Source organism: Trichosurus vulpecula, chromosome 7 (genome assembly GCF_011100635.1).
Source record: "Trichosurus vulpecula isolate mTriVul1 chromosome 7, mTriVul1.pri, whole genome shotgun sequence".
Taxonomy (NCBI): domain Eukaryota; kingdom Metazoa; phylum Chordata; class Mammalia; order Diprotodontia; family Phalangeridae; genus Trichosurus; species Trichosurus vulpecula.
In genome coordinates, this window is record NC_050579.1 from 155,638,092 (window position 1) to 155,652,832 (window position 14,741).

The window sequence follows — 14,741 nt, forward strand, 5'->3', positions numbered from 1 at the left end:
GTCCCTGTGTTATTCAAGAGTTTTTCAAAACTGTTTGTCTATACAATGTTATTGTATAAATTGTTGATTTTGCTCACTTCGATCTGCACTGATTCAGACAGGTCTTTCCAGGTTTTTCAGAAACCTTCATTTCTTATGGCATGACAGTATCCCATCACATCTGTATATCATAATTTTGTCCAGCCTTTCCAAGTGATGGGCACTTCCCCTTAGTTCCCAGTTCTTGAACACCACAAAAAGAACTGCTATAAATATTTTTATTCCAATGGGTCCTATTCCTCTTTCTTTGATCTTTTTGGGGCACATGCCTAGCAGTAGTATTGGCATATCAAAAAGTACACATATAAATAGTAACTTTTTGAGTGTAGTTCCAAATTGCTTTCCAGAATGGATGGACAAATTGTGAATTAACTCAACCCTTCTGCCAGAGATAGTAGGATTTTTAAAAGAAATTGCTTGTTAAATAAAATGAATTTATTGGACTGTTGGATAATTGCTGGACTTTCAGGTGGTATAACAACTGGAAAAAAAAAACCCAACTCAGTGTGGATAGGCCGATACCTAAGATCATGGCCCAGAGTCAGCTTTCTTTTTTTTTTTTTTCCTACCTTGCACATTTTTTTCCCAGTTCTGAGTCTACAGATTCTCTTCTTTATATACACATAAGAACATGCATATAATACATATGAGCAGAACCTGTAGAGGCTTAAGTAGCATGGACAACAAATAGGGCAAGAGTGTACACCTATCCAAAAAAGACACAAACTGCATATATTTTAAGCCCTCACATCATCCTGCTCTTTCCATATCAAGTAGTAAGAATGAGTGTAACAAAATTTTATTTAGCAAATACTAAGTGCCTTACTGTTTACAAGGCACTATGTAGGCACTCAAGATACAATGGTAAAATAAGAGAGTTCCTGCCTCAAGGAGTTTACAATATGTTAACGTAAATTATACATTTACCATTTAACAAAAAAAAGAAAAGCCCACACATAATACATCCATGTGACAGATTTTATAGTGTTGTTTACATCTGACAATTCTTTCCTGTAAAATATAAGAACATCCAACTGGAGACTAAATTTAATCAATTTTTCTCCTCTTAATTTTCTTAGATTTATTTTCTTCATTATCATTTAACTTTTCTGCAGGTCTTTTCTTCAACCCCTTCATTTTCCTTGTTTGCAGTTTACTCAGATCTTGTTTCTGCATGTGAATTCTGCCATAAGTTGTACCAAAAGTATCATGGGAGATATTTTTCTTCTTCTTTGGCTGTAAAATAAAAATTTTTTCTTTTACAATTTCTACTGGCATAACATACTAAAGGCTTAGTCTTTGGTGGGACATCTTAGCAGGGTTTCCATTAATGAACATTTATTGAGCACACTGTGCGTGCTACAGGCTGTCCAAGCCATTAGCAAATATAGAGAACCTTAACTAAGGAGGTCCAACCAATCTGTCAATATCCCTGCCCTTACAGGGACAGCAAAAATCCAATTTGTTTTTAAGCTTGAAAGATAAATCTACAAATGAGGTTGTCCATGACCTCTGCTACACATGTAAGATTGTCTACTATTCCCAGTCTCCATGGATCCTAAAATGATCTCCATTGCATTATTTGATTACTCACTCACCAAAGCACACTAAAATACCTTCTTCTCCCATATTACACAGGCAATTTTTATTCTAGTCTATTGAGAGCCCGAAAAAAATTGGGCATATCACATGATAGGAGTACTACCTGGTAGTAAAATGTGGTTGGACCTCTGTTCTATTGGCCTAAAATAAAAACGATCTTTTAGTCAGTTTGCAGTTATGTCTGAGGCAGTCAAAGATATGGGGTTTGCTATTCAGTGGAAAGAGAGCTGGATTTAGAATCACAGGACCTGCATTCAAAAGCCAACTCTGCTACTTAGTTCTTGGGCAATTTTACTTCTGGGGGCCTGTTTCCCTCATTTCTAAAGTTGGCGGGTTGGTTGAGATGATTTCCAAGGTTCTTTCCAGGTCTAAATCTTAGCTCTGTATCTAAGATCCATAATGTCAAAAACAGTTTAGAATGTTATCCTTAAAGCAGATTAAGATGTTATAACTTCTTAAGATTACAAACTGCTGAGCTGGGAAGGACTCTAACAACAATCACCCAGTCCAATTCTTTCATTTCAGGACAAAGGAAACTTGAGATTAGAGGGGTTAAGTGATTCACTTGGGTTATACAACTAATCAGGAAGAAAACAAGCCCCAGAAGTCAGGACAACTGACTCCTAGTTCAGTGCTCTTTCCACTAATGGTGACCACACTATGTTTTCAAAATTACTTTGAAAGCTAAATAAATTCCCCAAAAGATGCCCTGAACAAATTCATGCACAGGAGCTGGAATCACAAGGTTTCTCAACACCACAGACAAGGTCAAGATCAGACTTTACAATCAAGTGGCAACCCAACTCGGTCAAAGAAAATTCAAGAGTTCATAGGAATAAATTAATTATTTATTGAACACCTACTAGGCCTTAACAACTGTCAAGACACAAGAATCATCACATCAAGAGGGCTTTTCCAGTCATTAGATAATAACCAAATTATTTATCTTCTCTGTTCTCTAAAAAATACACCATCTTTCCAAATATTTATTCAGTTTATCCTGTGCCTCTATAACTTCTATATTACAGCAAAACAGTTCAGGTAGAAGTGATATAGCTGGAAATCAGTGTCCCACAAACACAGGGATCACAGGATGGAGTTAAGCCTTCTCATAACCTGGCACATGGCAAGAAATTTGTCCAAAGGCCCTCTCTCTTCTCAGAAGCCCTCCATTTATCCTTCTTATGGGTCTTATTCTTTATTTACCAATCTAGAGACTAAACCTCGAAAGGATATGTGGGTGGTTTATAAAGCAATGAAGTCTATTCTGTGTTGCTTACGGAAATCAGCTCCCTATCTGTTCCACTACCCACCACAAAATGCCATTCCTGCTGTTACACTTCTCAGTGTAAAGATACCATCAACATTATGGGATTCCAACTACATTCTTTTTCTGAAGTTTACTTTTAAAAAAAACAAAAAACCACAAGACATAGTTTGCAAGAATCTATAGCATCTTCGTTTTTTGGTTTGGTTTTTTTTTCTAAGTCACATACCTTTAGGGCTTTAGGCAATTTCATGGATAACTTATAAAGATCATCTGATGCCAAATAGGTTCTCCTCATGATCAGATCCAACGATGGTCCCATTTCTTCCAATTCAATTCGTGGTGTTCTGCAACCAGATTTCTTCAACAATAATCTGTATAAAAACAAAAAAATAACCAAATACTAATGCTTTTTCTCTTATAAAACTTTGCAGGAAAAAAAGTCAGAAAATCTAAATTTGGTATACCTTACAAGTTTTAGTCAAATGCACTCTTTGATTAACATACAGACTTTTTTTTAGGGCAGAATACAATTAAATATAACTGGGAAAGAGCAATTTAAACAGCAAAGAGTTTTCAGGAAGAAATCACTGCTCTTCCATTTAACTTACTCAGTTATCCAATTATGAAACGTTTAATGTCCTCATGCATTTATGTATGTATAAAACTGATTCCATATGAGTTTTTGAAATGCTGTGCTTATACTAAAGTGAAACACAGCCTTACACCTCCTGATAACTATGAGCACTGATTTATCCTGGGCAGTGTGAGCTTCTCCAGCATAATGCCACACTGACAGAATTTTATCAAGAATGGATTTAAATGTGAAGTTATAGTACAGAAAGACATCAGGCTTGTGGAACATCCCTGGACAAGAAAACAAGTGAGGAGAAGTGTCAGGAAGAGACCCACTAAAAAGACCTGACAGATCACTGGATCACAGGAATATGATGACAATCAAAGAGATCAAGCTTGAAGGGACATTAAAAGTCATCTATTCCAGCCCCTTCACTATACAATTGAGTGAACTGAGGCTGAGAGAGGTAGGTGACTTGCATGATTCTATAAACCTGACATCTGACACTCAATACAGCCCTCTATCCACTACACTATTCTGCTTCTCTAAAAGCTTGTGATGGGGCCTGGGCAATGCTGGCCAATGCTGGCATTGGCTGATGAGCCAGGCTTCCAGAAAGCACAAGTTCCAATTTCACTGTTGTAGGGCTTTCAAAAATATCAAACCATCACCTGTTACTTACAGTGCGCCAGCTCCACAGAATGGAAAGATTAAAAAAAAACGTATCAATCCTGTCTTCTTGCTGTTCCTTCACTGATTAATTCTGAAATTATGGCCTTACTTAGTCCCCACAAAACTATTTGATTCCTAACATGCTATAGAACTCACCTTAAAGAAATAGGGCCAAGGAAATATTACCCCCATGTTCTGGCCTACGAACATTACTTCATTAACTTAGCCTATGAACCAGGATGTTATTTAGAATGTAAAAGGTTATTCATGAGAAACCTGACTCCTCACACAGGCGCTATACAAGGCTTTCCATTTCATTACACATTAAAGACAACATTTTAAAAAGCGCTTCTTGTGCTTAAAATTCTATTCAATGTCAAACATTAAAAAGAAAAATGTACCATTCTTCTTTGCAAAGACTGGGAGACTATGGGGATGGAACATTAAATACATCAGACAATTAAGTTTTGCTGAACTGTCTCTACCCCCACCCCCTACCTTTTTTAAAACAACTAGTTCTCTGGATAGAAGAAATGGGATATATTTGGAAATCAACATATATTTGGAAAAAAACAGAAGCTATCAATAAAAATTAGAACATTAAAAGAAATTTAGAACATTAAAAAGAAATCAACATATATTTGGAAAAAAACAGAAGCTATCAATAAAAATTAGAACATTAAAAGAAATTGCTGTGGCTTGGCATTTCATCCACAGAAAACTCACCATTGTCATGTTATTATGACAAAGACTAGCTGGCATTGTAGTCACTCACTGCCCAAAACACTAGCACAAATTCCTCACAGCCACAAATAGTATATGAGAAAAAACATAGGTTCAAGCTGACAAGGAGGTATGTCTAGTCCCTCGGGTGAGTGAGGTAGGAAGTCCACACTTACAACAATGTGGACAAGTCCGACGGCTTGCTAGGAACCTGAAGAGGACATGAAGCTTCTAAAGGGTTGGGGTGGGGGTCATGTAATCAGTGCTACTGTCCCAGGCAGTCTTGTTGTTCATCCTTCATTCTCCAGGAGGACCATGACATCTGGAAGGAGATGTCACGACTTGCAAGTGAACTGGATTTAAGTGAGGCCACCCTGCGCCAAAGTCACCAGCCTCACTCTCTCTCCAGAGCTATCTGGGCCCAGTGGCAACATATAGATCAGGATGACTGGAGATGGCCCCAGATACAGTGGGAGGCCTTGGCCTCTTTAAATGCTAGGACAATGGGGGCATTTAGTAAATAGTTGACCAATGAATCCCATTACAGGCTTCTTTTCATACCCCTAGCATCTCCACACGGCTGGTTTTTAAAAGAGCACCCACTGCACTTACATGGGGTCTACATTAACAAGAGCCACTCAGTATGATATTACTGTTAGTTACAGTGACCTGAGGTTCACAAGCTGGTAGCAACGAGGAGCTATCACAGACCTTTAGAGACCCACACAAGACATTCCTAAAACATTTAACATTCCTAAAACAGATCAGTTATTAAAATTGTAGGCTACTAGGAAATTGAGAAAAAAAATTAACTGATTGTTTTCTGACCTTTCCTATTGGTCACAAGTCATCTAATCAGTTTTACGAGCTCCAGACCACCTTGCAGCCAGATCACGCTTTCTAAAATACTGTTTTCTCCATGTCTAACTCAAGGCTCGGGGTAGCGCAGGGAGTAGAGCACCTGCCCTGGAGTCAGGAAGACCTGGGTTCAAATCCAGCCTCAGACACACGACACACTTACTAGCTGTGTGGCCTTGGGCAAGTCACTTAGCCCCAGTTGCCCTGCCTTCCCCCCTCGAAAAAACAAAACCTAACTCAAAGCTCAAAAACCTTCGATAGCGTTCTACTGCCAACAACACAGCCCACATCCTCAGCACAGACTAGTGTGGTGGCAAGAACAATGGAGTGGTTGTCAAGAGAAGTCATTTATAACTGACTCTGTCACTACCTTGTTGTAGGACTTGAGATAAGCCATCTATGTACTGGAAAACACTGCTCAGGACCTCGTGTTTCAGACCAGCATCTCCAACTGCCTACAAAACATTCCACTGGCATCGTTACAGTGGCACCTTAAACTACCACGTCCAAAGCTGGGCTCGGGTGTTTCCCCACAAAATACTTCTTCTGGTTGCACCATCTCTGCTATAATAACAGCACTCATTCACATCTGAAACCTTGGCATTTTCTTTGCCTTTTTCCCTCCCCTTATTATTCATATCTGGATGAATCTACAGTCCTGTCAACTTCCCCTCAGCAATCTCACATCTGTTCCTTCCTCACTGTTCCCATTACAAGGTCCAGAACAAGTCTTCTCACCTTCACTCCTTCTCCCCATCACTTACACCCCTGCCAGATTTGTCTTCTTTGTAAACATACTCAACCATATCACCCTGATGCTAAAAATGTTACTTCCTACACCAAATTCAAAACCCTTTGCTTAACATTCCCTTCCAGTTAAACGGCACCATTACCTGTGCCCCTTCCCTCTATACAGGTCTGTACTTTCCTGGGTCCCTGCCTTGTGCTGTTCTCTAGGCTGGAAAGACCATCCCCCTCCTCCTTCCAATATGACTGTAACGTTTTTATCTACCCTTAAGCCCAACTTAAACATACCTTCCCCTTCTGTGTCTCCACTTCCCGCCCTTTGCTAGATCTCAGGGAGAGCACTTCACACTTTTCATGCATTTATTGTGTATTATTTTGTATCTGAGTTATTAGAGGTGTGTCATATTCTTCCCATCTACCCCCTTACTAGACAGTCAGCTCCATAGGTACAGGGCTAAGTTTTAAACTTTATTGCCCTCGGTGCCCAACAGTGTATTACATACATGAGGCATATATGTTATGTTTGCTGAACTGAGTAAGATACTTTGGTCTTTGATTTGCTAATAAACTTTGCAGAAAGGCAGTTATATTACGTTGGCCAGGAGGTCAAGCTACATGCTTCAATCTGCTTTTGTGAGAAAGAAGCAAATGGCTAAAAAGCAAACTGAAATGGAGTTTTTCAAGAAGGCTCAAGCAGTACTACTTTTTTGTCCTACATCTCACATCATTTATATCTTCAGCACATCAAAGAAACTGACATTTTCAATAATTACCCTGAATCAACCAGAAAATATCAAAAATGTTCACTATCCTCTATTAATGAAGGCAAGGAAGCATTCACTATTATTTCAGAAAGATTTCCATTCTATACCATAATGCAACAATTTATAGTTTGAGTATTCAGAGTGCTTAGAGTAATCCTCATCTACTTAGAAATCCTGGACAGATTCATCCACTAAGCAATCCAGATAGATGTGGGTCTATTATATTTAACCAATCCTTTGCTGTAAATTATATTTCCTTGTCTCACCACAAAGCAAGAACACATTTTCCTATATGGATCAGGAATATCTCTTTCCATCCAATTACCTTAAGCAAATTGTGTATCTGGTCAGTTCGCCAAAGAATTAAAATGTGGATGTGGGTATATATAGACTTGCCTCATTTCATTAAAAGTCTTTAATAAGTGACTATGATGAAGTTAACGGCAGGTAACTTCCCGTGGTTCTTTATATACAAGCTCTATGATCTTTTTGCTTAAGCAACTTTGAAACAATGAAATCTAGACATTCTTTCAAAAGAATGCTGTGAAATACCTCTACATAAGAGGTTAGAATTTCTTTTCTAGGATTAAAATAGTCTGGAAGAAGGCCACCTAAGAAGTGCCTTCTGAACATTTAACTACCTAGTGGGCCTTCTGAGAGGACACCCTTCAGTCAAACTCCAAACTCTTTTTATCTCTATGTTGACTATAGCAACGTCAGGTTTCCCGTGAACCAAGCAGCTGTTCTGATACAATTATTTGTAATGAACTGAGTTTTCTCTTATAAAATTAAATAAATCCCTCTTTTGTACTGCTTGCTTTGTGCTAGCAAATCTGGCTTCATGACCCAATTAAGCTGATTACAACTGCTAATCCTTTTGAGAAAACAAAATACGTATTTATCTTTCTCTCATAGAAAAGACTTCTCTCTAAAATTCTCAATCACTTTAGTGTGTTTCCTCAGGAAAATCCAATCAATTAATAAATAGCTTTTTTTATAAGGAGGGGAAGAATCCTTCCTGTGGAGAGTGGGGCTGGGGAGAAGCCAAGTAGACATGAAAATGGTCTCAATTAAAGGCAAACATACAGTAAGCATAAAATTATAAAGGAACAAAAAACCCTAGAAATATTAAACACATACACAATTTCCAACAAATCAAAACCAGTTTTCCCAAGAATTTTTCCCAGAGTTCACAAACACATACACACACACACACACACACACCACCTAAATTTTCAGTAGTAATTCTAGTACCTATATCCTAAATACTAAACCTTTTTTCTACAATATTAGAAATAAAACACAAAGAGAAGGCTATATGTTAATGTCCAGAATAAAAGGTTAACAGATATGCTTAAAATAGTAATCTCTTGATTTCCTCCCTCACATCCTCTCCTCTTTCTTCTCTATTCTCTACTCTTGTTCTTCTATCTCACCAAGCACTGCTTTAGCTCTTTCAGTATATTCCCTATTAAGGTATTCTCCTCATGGCCCTGATGATCACAGAGCTTTTGAAGATTTTTTCCTATAAAGCCTACAAAAGCCACAGCTTCCACACAAACATATTTATTATTATTAAATAATTAAAGATTTTCTATGTTTCATAACAATGGCTCTCATCTTACAATGAGTAAACTAGTCTCCGGCTGTACAATGTTCATTTATGTATGATGAATTCTTTTATGGTTCGCAGGAAGAGGTAATTGCCCCTATACATGCAAATAAGGTTACTCATCAAGGTCAGATGAGATTATTAATACCATTTTATATTCAGGACTCCTTTAATCTAAGCATCTTGTAAGACTTACTAATCCGTACAACAAACAACTAAGTCATAAATGCAGGAAGTGTCATTACCCTTTATAGAAATAGCTTAAAAGGTCTGTATGAAGTAACAAGAAACAAAACAAGGAATTTCCAAAATGAGCTAATGAGAGTGCCTCCATTTTAGACATACCCCAGGTACCTCTGCAATCTCCCTGGCCACCCAATTCTGTCCACACCACCTATTCATTAATGTTATACCATGTTTCCTGTAATTATATTTCATTCTGAACCCCAACTGAATGATATCCTACTGTTTTTCTTCTACAAGTGAACTTTCACAGAAACTACTAAGAGAATACCTTAATAAAGAATATACTGGAAAAAAACTAAAGCAGTGCTTGGGTAACAAGCTCCCTTAAGGAAGTCTGAAGTATAAACTACATATCTTGGCATTTCACCTGGCTGCTTCACACATTTATTGATTTCCTGCCTGCAGCAGAATTTTCTCAGCACTACACTTCCTCATTTTTTATGTCAAAGTAACAGCATACAGGTATTATAGCAAACACAAAAGTCCCAGTCTCCTTAGCTGGATCAGCAAACAGATCCTTCCCTCAAATGTGGTGTGTTCCAAGGCTCCATGCTGGACTTTCTTCTCTCTATGCTCTTTGGTTTAATTATAATCTCTATGCAGATGACTCCCAGATCTATCCACACAGCCTTAGCCTCTCTTCTGAGCTCTAGTCCCAAACACCAACTACCTCCTAGACTTTCCAAACTCTATGTCCTACAGGAACAGGCCTAAGGACTAGATCTGATATTTCATTGGTCTAGGAAACTCCTTCTACCAAAGAAGGTCTGTACCTTCTCTGCCACTGATAGTCTTAAAGAGATGCCTATCCTATGGTACTGAAAGAGTAAGGGACGCACACAGTCAGTATGTGTCAGAGATGGGCCATAGACATCTTCTAGGTATCTAGACCAAAACAGAACTCAGTAGCTTTCTGGGAAAGCCCATCCCTCTTGTGAACTTACAAATTGCTGTTGAGGGGATTACCATCCTCCAGTCATGCGAATGAGCATCTTCAGTGTGGTTTTCTTTTTTTTTTAATTCTCCACTCACCCCATACATTCTACCACTTGTCAAGTCCTATGAATTCTACCTCCATGACATCTCTCCCATCTGCCCCCTATCTCTGCTCACACTGTCACTCCCCTAGCCCAGGCCCTCATCCCCTCTCTAACCTGAGCTACTGAAGGAACCACCTTGAAGCAGTCTCCCTGCTTCAAATTTTCTCCTGTCTCCATTTTCTGGCCTTTGAAGCCCTTCACAACTCGGCTCCAGGCTTATTTTGCAGGTTTAATATTCCATTCATGCACTTGGTGGTTCTGTCAAACTGGCGTTCTGACTGCTTCTTACACATGAAACTCCATCTCTCTTCCCTGCCTCTGCAAAGGCTGTCCTCCACGCCTGGACTTCACTTCCTCCTTACCTCTATCTCTTGGAATCCCTATTTCCTCCAAATATCAGCTCAAATGCTACTCCTACATGAAGCTTTTCCTAATTGTCCAGATTTTGCTAGTGCCCTAATTTCCCCAAATTGTATTTGGGGGAAAACTTGTATTATTATTAATTATAATAACTAGTTATTAGTTATTATATATTAATAAAAATTCACATGAAGGATTTTCTTAAATTCAATTACTATTACTTTTAATTAGTCTTCTTTAATAGAATCAAGGAGGAGGGAAAGACATGAAGACATATGTTGAGGTAGTTACACTCCTACCCTCCTCAATCACTAATGCTTCATTCATATTACTACTCTACTCTTCCAGAAGCTTATATTTCTTTTTTTTTAAACAAAGCAAGATATTTTTGCTCAGTATGATTTTTGATACCATAGTGAGAAATGCCTTGATACTGGTTTACCATATATAAACTATGATAAGCTCTTCTTAATACTCATTTCTATTTTCTCTGCTTCATGGTCTTTAACTATTTACCCATCTAGTCCTAGATTCTCTGTATTCAATCTATTCCTTCCCTACTAGAACCTCAACGTTTCATCAAAAAGGAAAAAGTATCCATTTTATTTATTTTAGGGACATTCTTCTTTTCACAGTTTTCAATTTCTATGTTTGTTTTACCCATTTGTTTTAGATAGAAAAACACAGGAGCTATTTTATAGATGACAATGGAGGCCTATGATAAAATTGTAGCAAACCATGAATCTTAGAACAACAGGGTCATCTGCAGGTCTAGACTCCCTAGGGCTTTAAACTGAAATACCTTACAGAAATTTTTGGTCCCTGGGATGGAGTGGATGAAGAAAAACAATAGCTCTAGTCAATGAATTATTTTCTATTTCTTTCAGATATAACCTTTGTTTACCTCAGGGTTTGGAGGCTCAGGCTGGGCCTAGAGAGGGTGGCTTAGAGTTCTCTGACCATCTTTAATTTCAGTCTATAAGGGTGAATGATGAGGCTATACAGAAAACCAGGGTGGCCTTATGGCTTTACTAAAATTTCAGGCTCAAAGAGATTCTATACTGGGATGTACCCCTCCTACTGGCAATGCTGAAGGGGAACATAAAAGAGCCTGTCATTTTCAGTAGGTTAAGTTAAGGCAAGACACAATCAACATATAGCACAAGGCTGGTACCCCACACATGTTCCATAAAAGCCTGTGGTCACACGATTCTGGATTTAAGTAGTGGAAAATAAGCACAAAATATTCCCCCCCCCCAAAGTAAATAAAAGCATGCTGAGACGCACACTTACTTATAGGTCCGAAAATAAATCTTCCCATCCAATGCAGTGAAATGCAAGACGTACTCTAAACCAGCGAGACGAACATTTGGCACCGTTGGGCCTCTGAAGAAATCTAAAAGCATATTGCATGACAGTAAAGAAGAATCTCAAGAATGAAAACTTTTTTTAAATTCAGCTACAAATGGAACAAAACCATCAACATGAGAATTTATTCTATTTATTCTAAACACAAATCTAACAATAACATGAATATCAAAAGTATAACAGGTAGCACAGAGGAAAAACCCCTGATTAAGCTTCACAAGTGCCCCTTCTACCTCTCATTCTAATGGCTCTCTGTGGCTAGTTCACTGAACCACGACGCTTTTCAGTTTTAATGCTCTCTGCTAATACTTGGCATGAGGTCAAAAGTCACGTTCATCACAGACATCAGCTGTAAGCAAAAACACATAAAATGCAGTTCGCAGCATGTTTTTCTAGCCTAAGCAAACATACGGGTCAATAAAAAAAATAAAGTGTTATATAAATTATTGTCCAAACAACAAAACAATCAACACTAAATGCTGAGAGATGCTAATGACCAAGGCTTGGCCCCCAAAGAGAGGAGAAGCGCCCCCTCCCCCGCTTCTTCGGAGAGGTGGGTGACCGAGGGTGTGGACACACTATATCATATCAGACGACTTTGGGGCATGTTGGCTAGTCCTGCTGAACTTTTTTTTCCTTCCTCTTTTTCTTCTTCCTTATCATAAAGGGATCACTTGCTTGGGAAGGAGCGAGGGAAAAGATACAGAAGGAAATATAGGTGATGTAAAGACACAAGCTCCAGGAAAATGTATTTTAAAAGGAAAGCTAGTAACCCAAGGTGACCCTTGTGATAAAGGGGAAGTCTATACTAAAAGTAAATCTTAAAGAAAATTCCCCAAAGGGGTTCTAATTATAGAAGAAAAAATTACAATGTTTTAGAGAAAACACTTGAACAACAAGACTAGATTTTGAGAAAAATACAATCCTGCCCATCCTCCTGCCCACATACACTGTCTCTCTTTCCTCACAGAATTTAGGGCAATCAGAATAAAACAATCAATCTGCCAAGACAACATGGTGCAAATTTCAAAACTAACGAAATGCCATAAGATTTTGCCCCAAATTCACCATACCAGAGCTACCAAATAAATAAAGCTCTGCTAACTCAGTGCAACAGTACCAACACTGAGGTCGGTTTTGTTTTGGGAACAGCAGATATTCCCCTCTCCTCTGAAATAGCAGAACCATTTTCAATACATGTTGTTTTCCTAAGTTTTTTAAGAATGAATGCTGTATTAAGAAAAACATTTGGAAAAAGAAAACCATATTTTCTACCAGGTCAAAAGACTTTAGACGTAAAATAGCTTGTGGGTCTGCGTCTCACAAAAGTCAATGCCTACCTTCCCTTCGATGATTGCCCCCTGAACTGCTGAAATGAAATTTCATTAGAATTCATGGTACCTCAAGATAATAGAAAAATATATTTAAGGAAAAAAAGGGGAAGCAACATTTGGAAAGTACACCAGTAGCATAAGTGTTAAGTCTTAGCAAAACAAATGCAAATTTGCCCAATGTAATATGAAAGTTTGCCTAGAACTAAAGGAGAAAAACAATTCTTGCATATTTGTAGTCCGGATAATTGTTGATTCAACAAATATTGATCAAATGTCTGCTCCATGAGGTACGGAGTAGGGATATAAAAGGGAATCTTTCTCCTCAAAGAGCTTACAAATATACTAAGGGAAGTTAAAACAACACAGAAACAAAAATAGTAACATAACCCAAGTGGAAGGAGAGGCAGGAGCAAAGATTCCAGGTTGGAAAAATGAGGGGCACTTTTGGAGGAATGAAAAGACCCTAGAGTTTGAAAGAATAAAAAAAAGAGTGGCAGCAATAGATGGAGATAAAACAGGGAAGACATGTTGGGAATGAATGGTAAATTCAGGGGACTGATGGTGAAAAGCATGCCTTCTGCCTATCTTAGCTGAGAGGTTCTAGAATATTCACGTAGAATGAGGCATACATTTTCAGATAAGGCCATTATGTTGCTTCGCTTTGTTTGACGGAATTAATCTGATACAGGTTCCACTGTGGAGAGGGGAGAGTCATTAGGAGGTAATAATAGCGATATTTTTTTTAAAAAGAGTATCAATAAAACTTTTTTAAAGTACATTTAGAGTCAGATCATATTAGACCTTGAATACCAAAACAGGGACTATGGACTTTATTTCTTAGGTAATGGGAAGCCACGGAAAGTTTCTGATTAAGGAAGTTATATATCAGTACCATGCTTTAGGAAGACTTACTTTGTATTGGTCCACAGGGTTGTTTGTAAGAGGGAAAATCTAATAGGTGCCTGCCACTGTAGCCAGTGCGAGACCACTATCCTAGAGTGAAAGCCTGAACTAGGGGTCTAGGTAAGGAAAGGACAGGTGCAAGGGGCATTGTGTAGAATCCAATCAACAGGATTTGGTGACTGGAGGCTAGGAGGCAAAGGAGAAGCAATGAAAAGATGACTTCAAGTTTTTAAAAGGCAAAAAGTCTGAGAATGATGATGTCATTAAACAAGGTTAAAAAAAGTCATGAGGAGCTGGGTTTGAAGGGATGGAGAGATGATAGGTTGTTATCACTACTGTAGATTTTCATTTATTTACAGACTATCTAAATAGAGCTAAGTAGCAACATGAAAACATAGGATTGGAGACTAGTAAAGAGTCCAGGCCTGAATATACGGATTTGAAGCTGCAGAAGCAGTAAAAACGGCTGACATTCCATAGTGCTTTAAGGTTTACAAAGAGCTTAATGACATTATCTCACAAATAAGCTCACCAAGGGTAATGAAGTAAAGCAAGGAGAGTGATGAGACAGAATACTGAGGAAATCTAATGAGGAAACTTATTTAGGGGGAAGGATGAAGAAAAGAGAG

At 38.2% G+C, this 14,741-nt stretch overlaps 1 protein-coding gene across 1 annotated transcript in view; it reads right to left on the reverse strand.

Annotated features, from left to right (window-relative positions):
• Positions 1 to 1,003: 1,003 nt before the first annotated feature.
• RPF2 (ribosome production factor 2 homolog) overlaps positions 1,004 to 14,741 on the reverse strand; it is a 40,378-nt gene continuing 26,640 nt past the window's right edge. The window contains exons 8-10 of the mRNA XM_036765848.1: positions 11,801 to 11,903; positions 3,138 to 3,282; positions 1,004 to 1,275 (exon numbers count right to left, since the gene is read on the reverse strand). Coding sequence (XP_036621743.1) covers positions 1,087 to 1,275; positions 3,138 to 3,282; positions 11,801 to 11,903 — 437 coding nt within the window. The 3' untranslated portion in view covers positions 1,004 to 1,086. The remainder of the gene's footprint in view (positions 1,276 to 3,137; positions 3,283 to 11,800; positions 11,904 to 14,741) is intronic.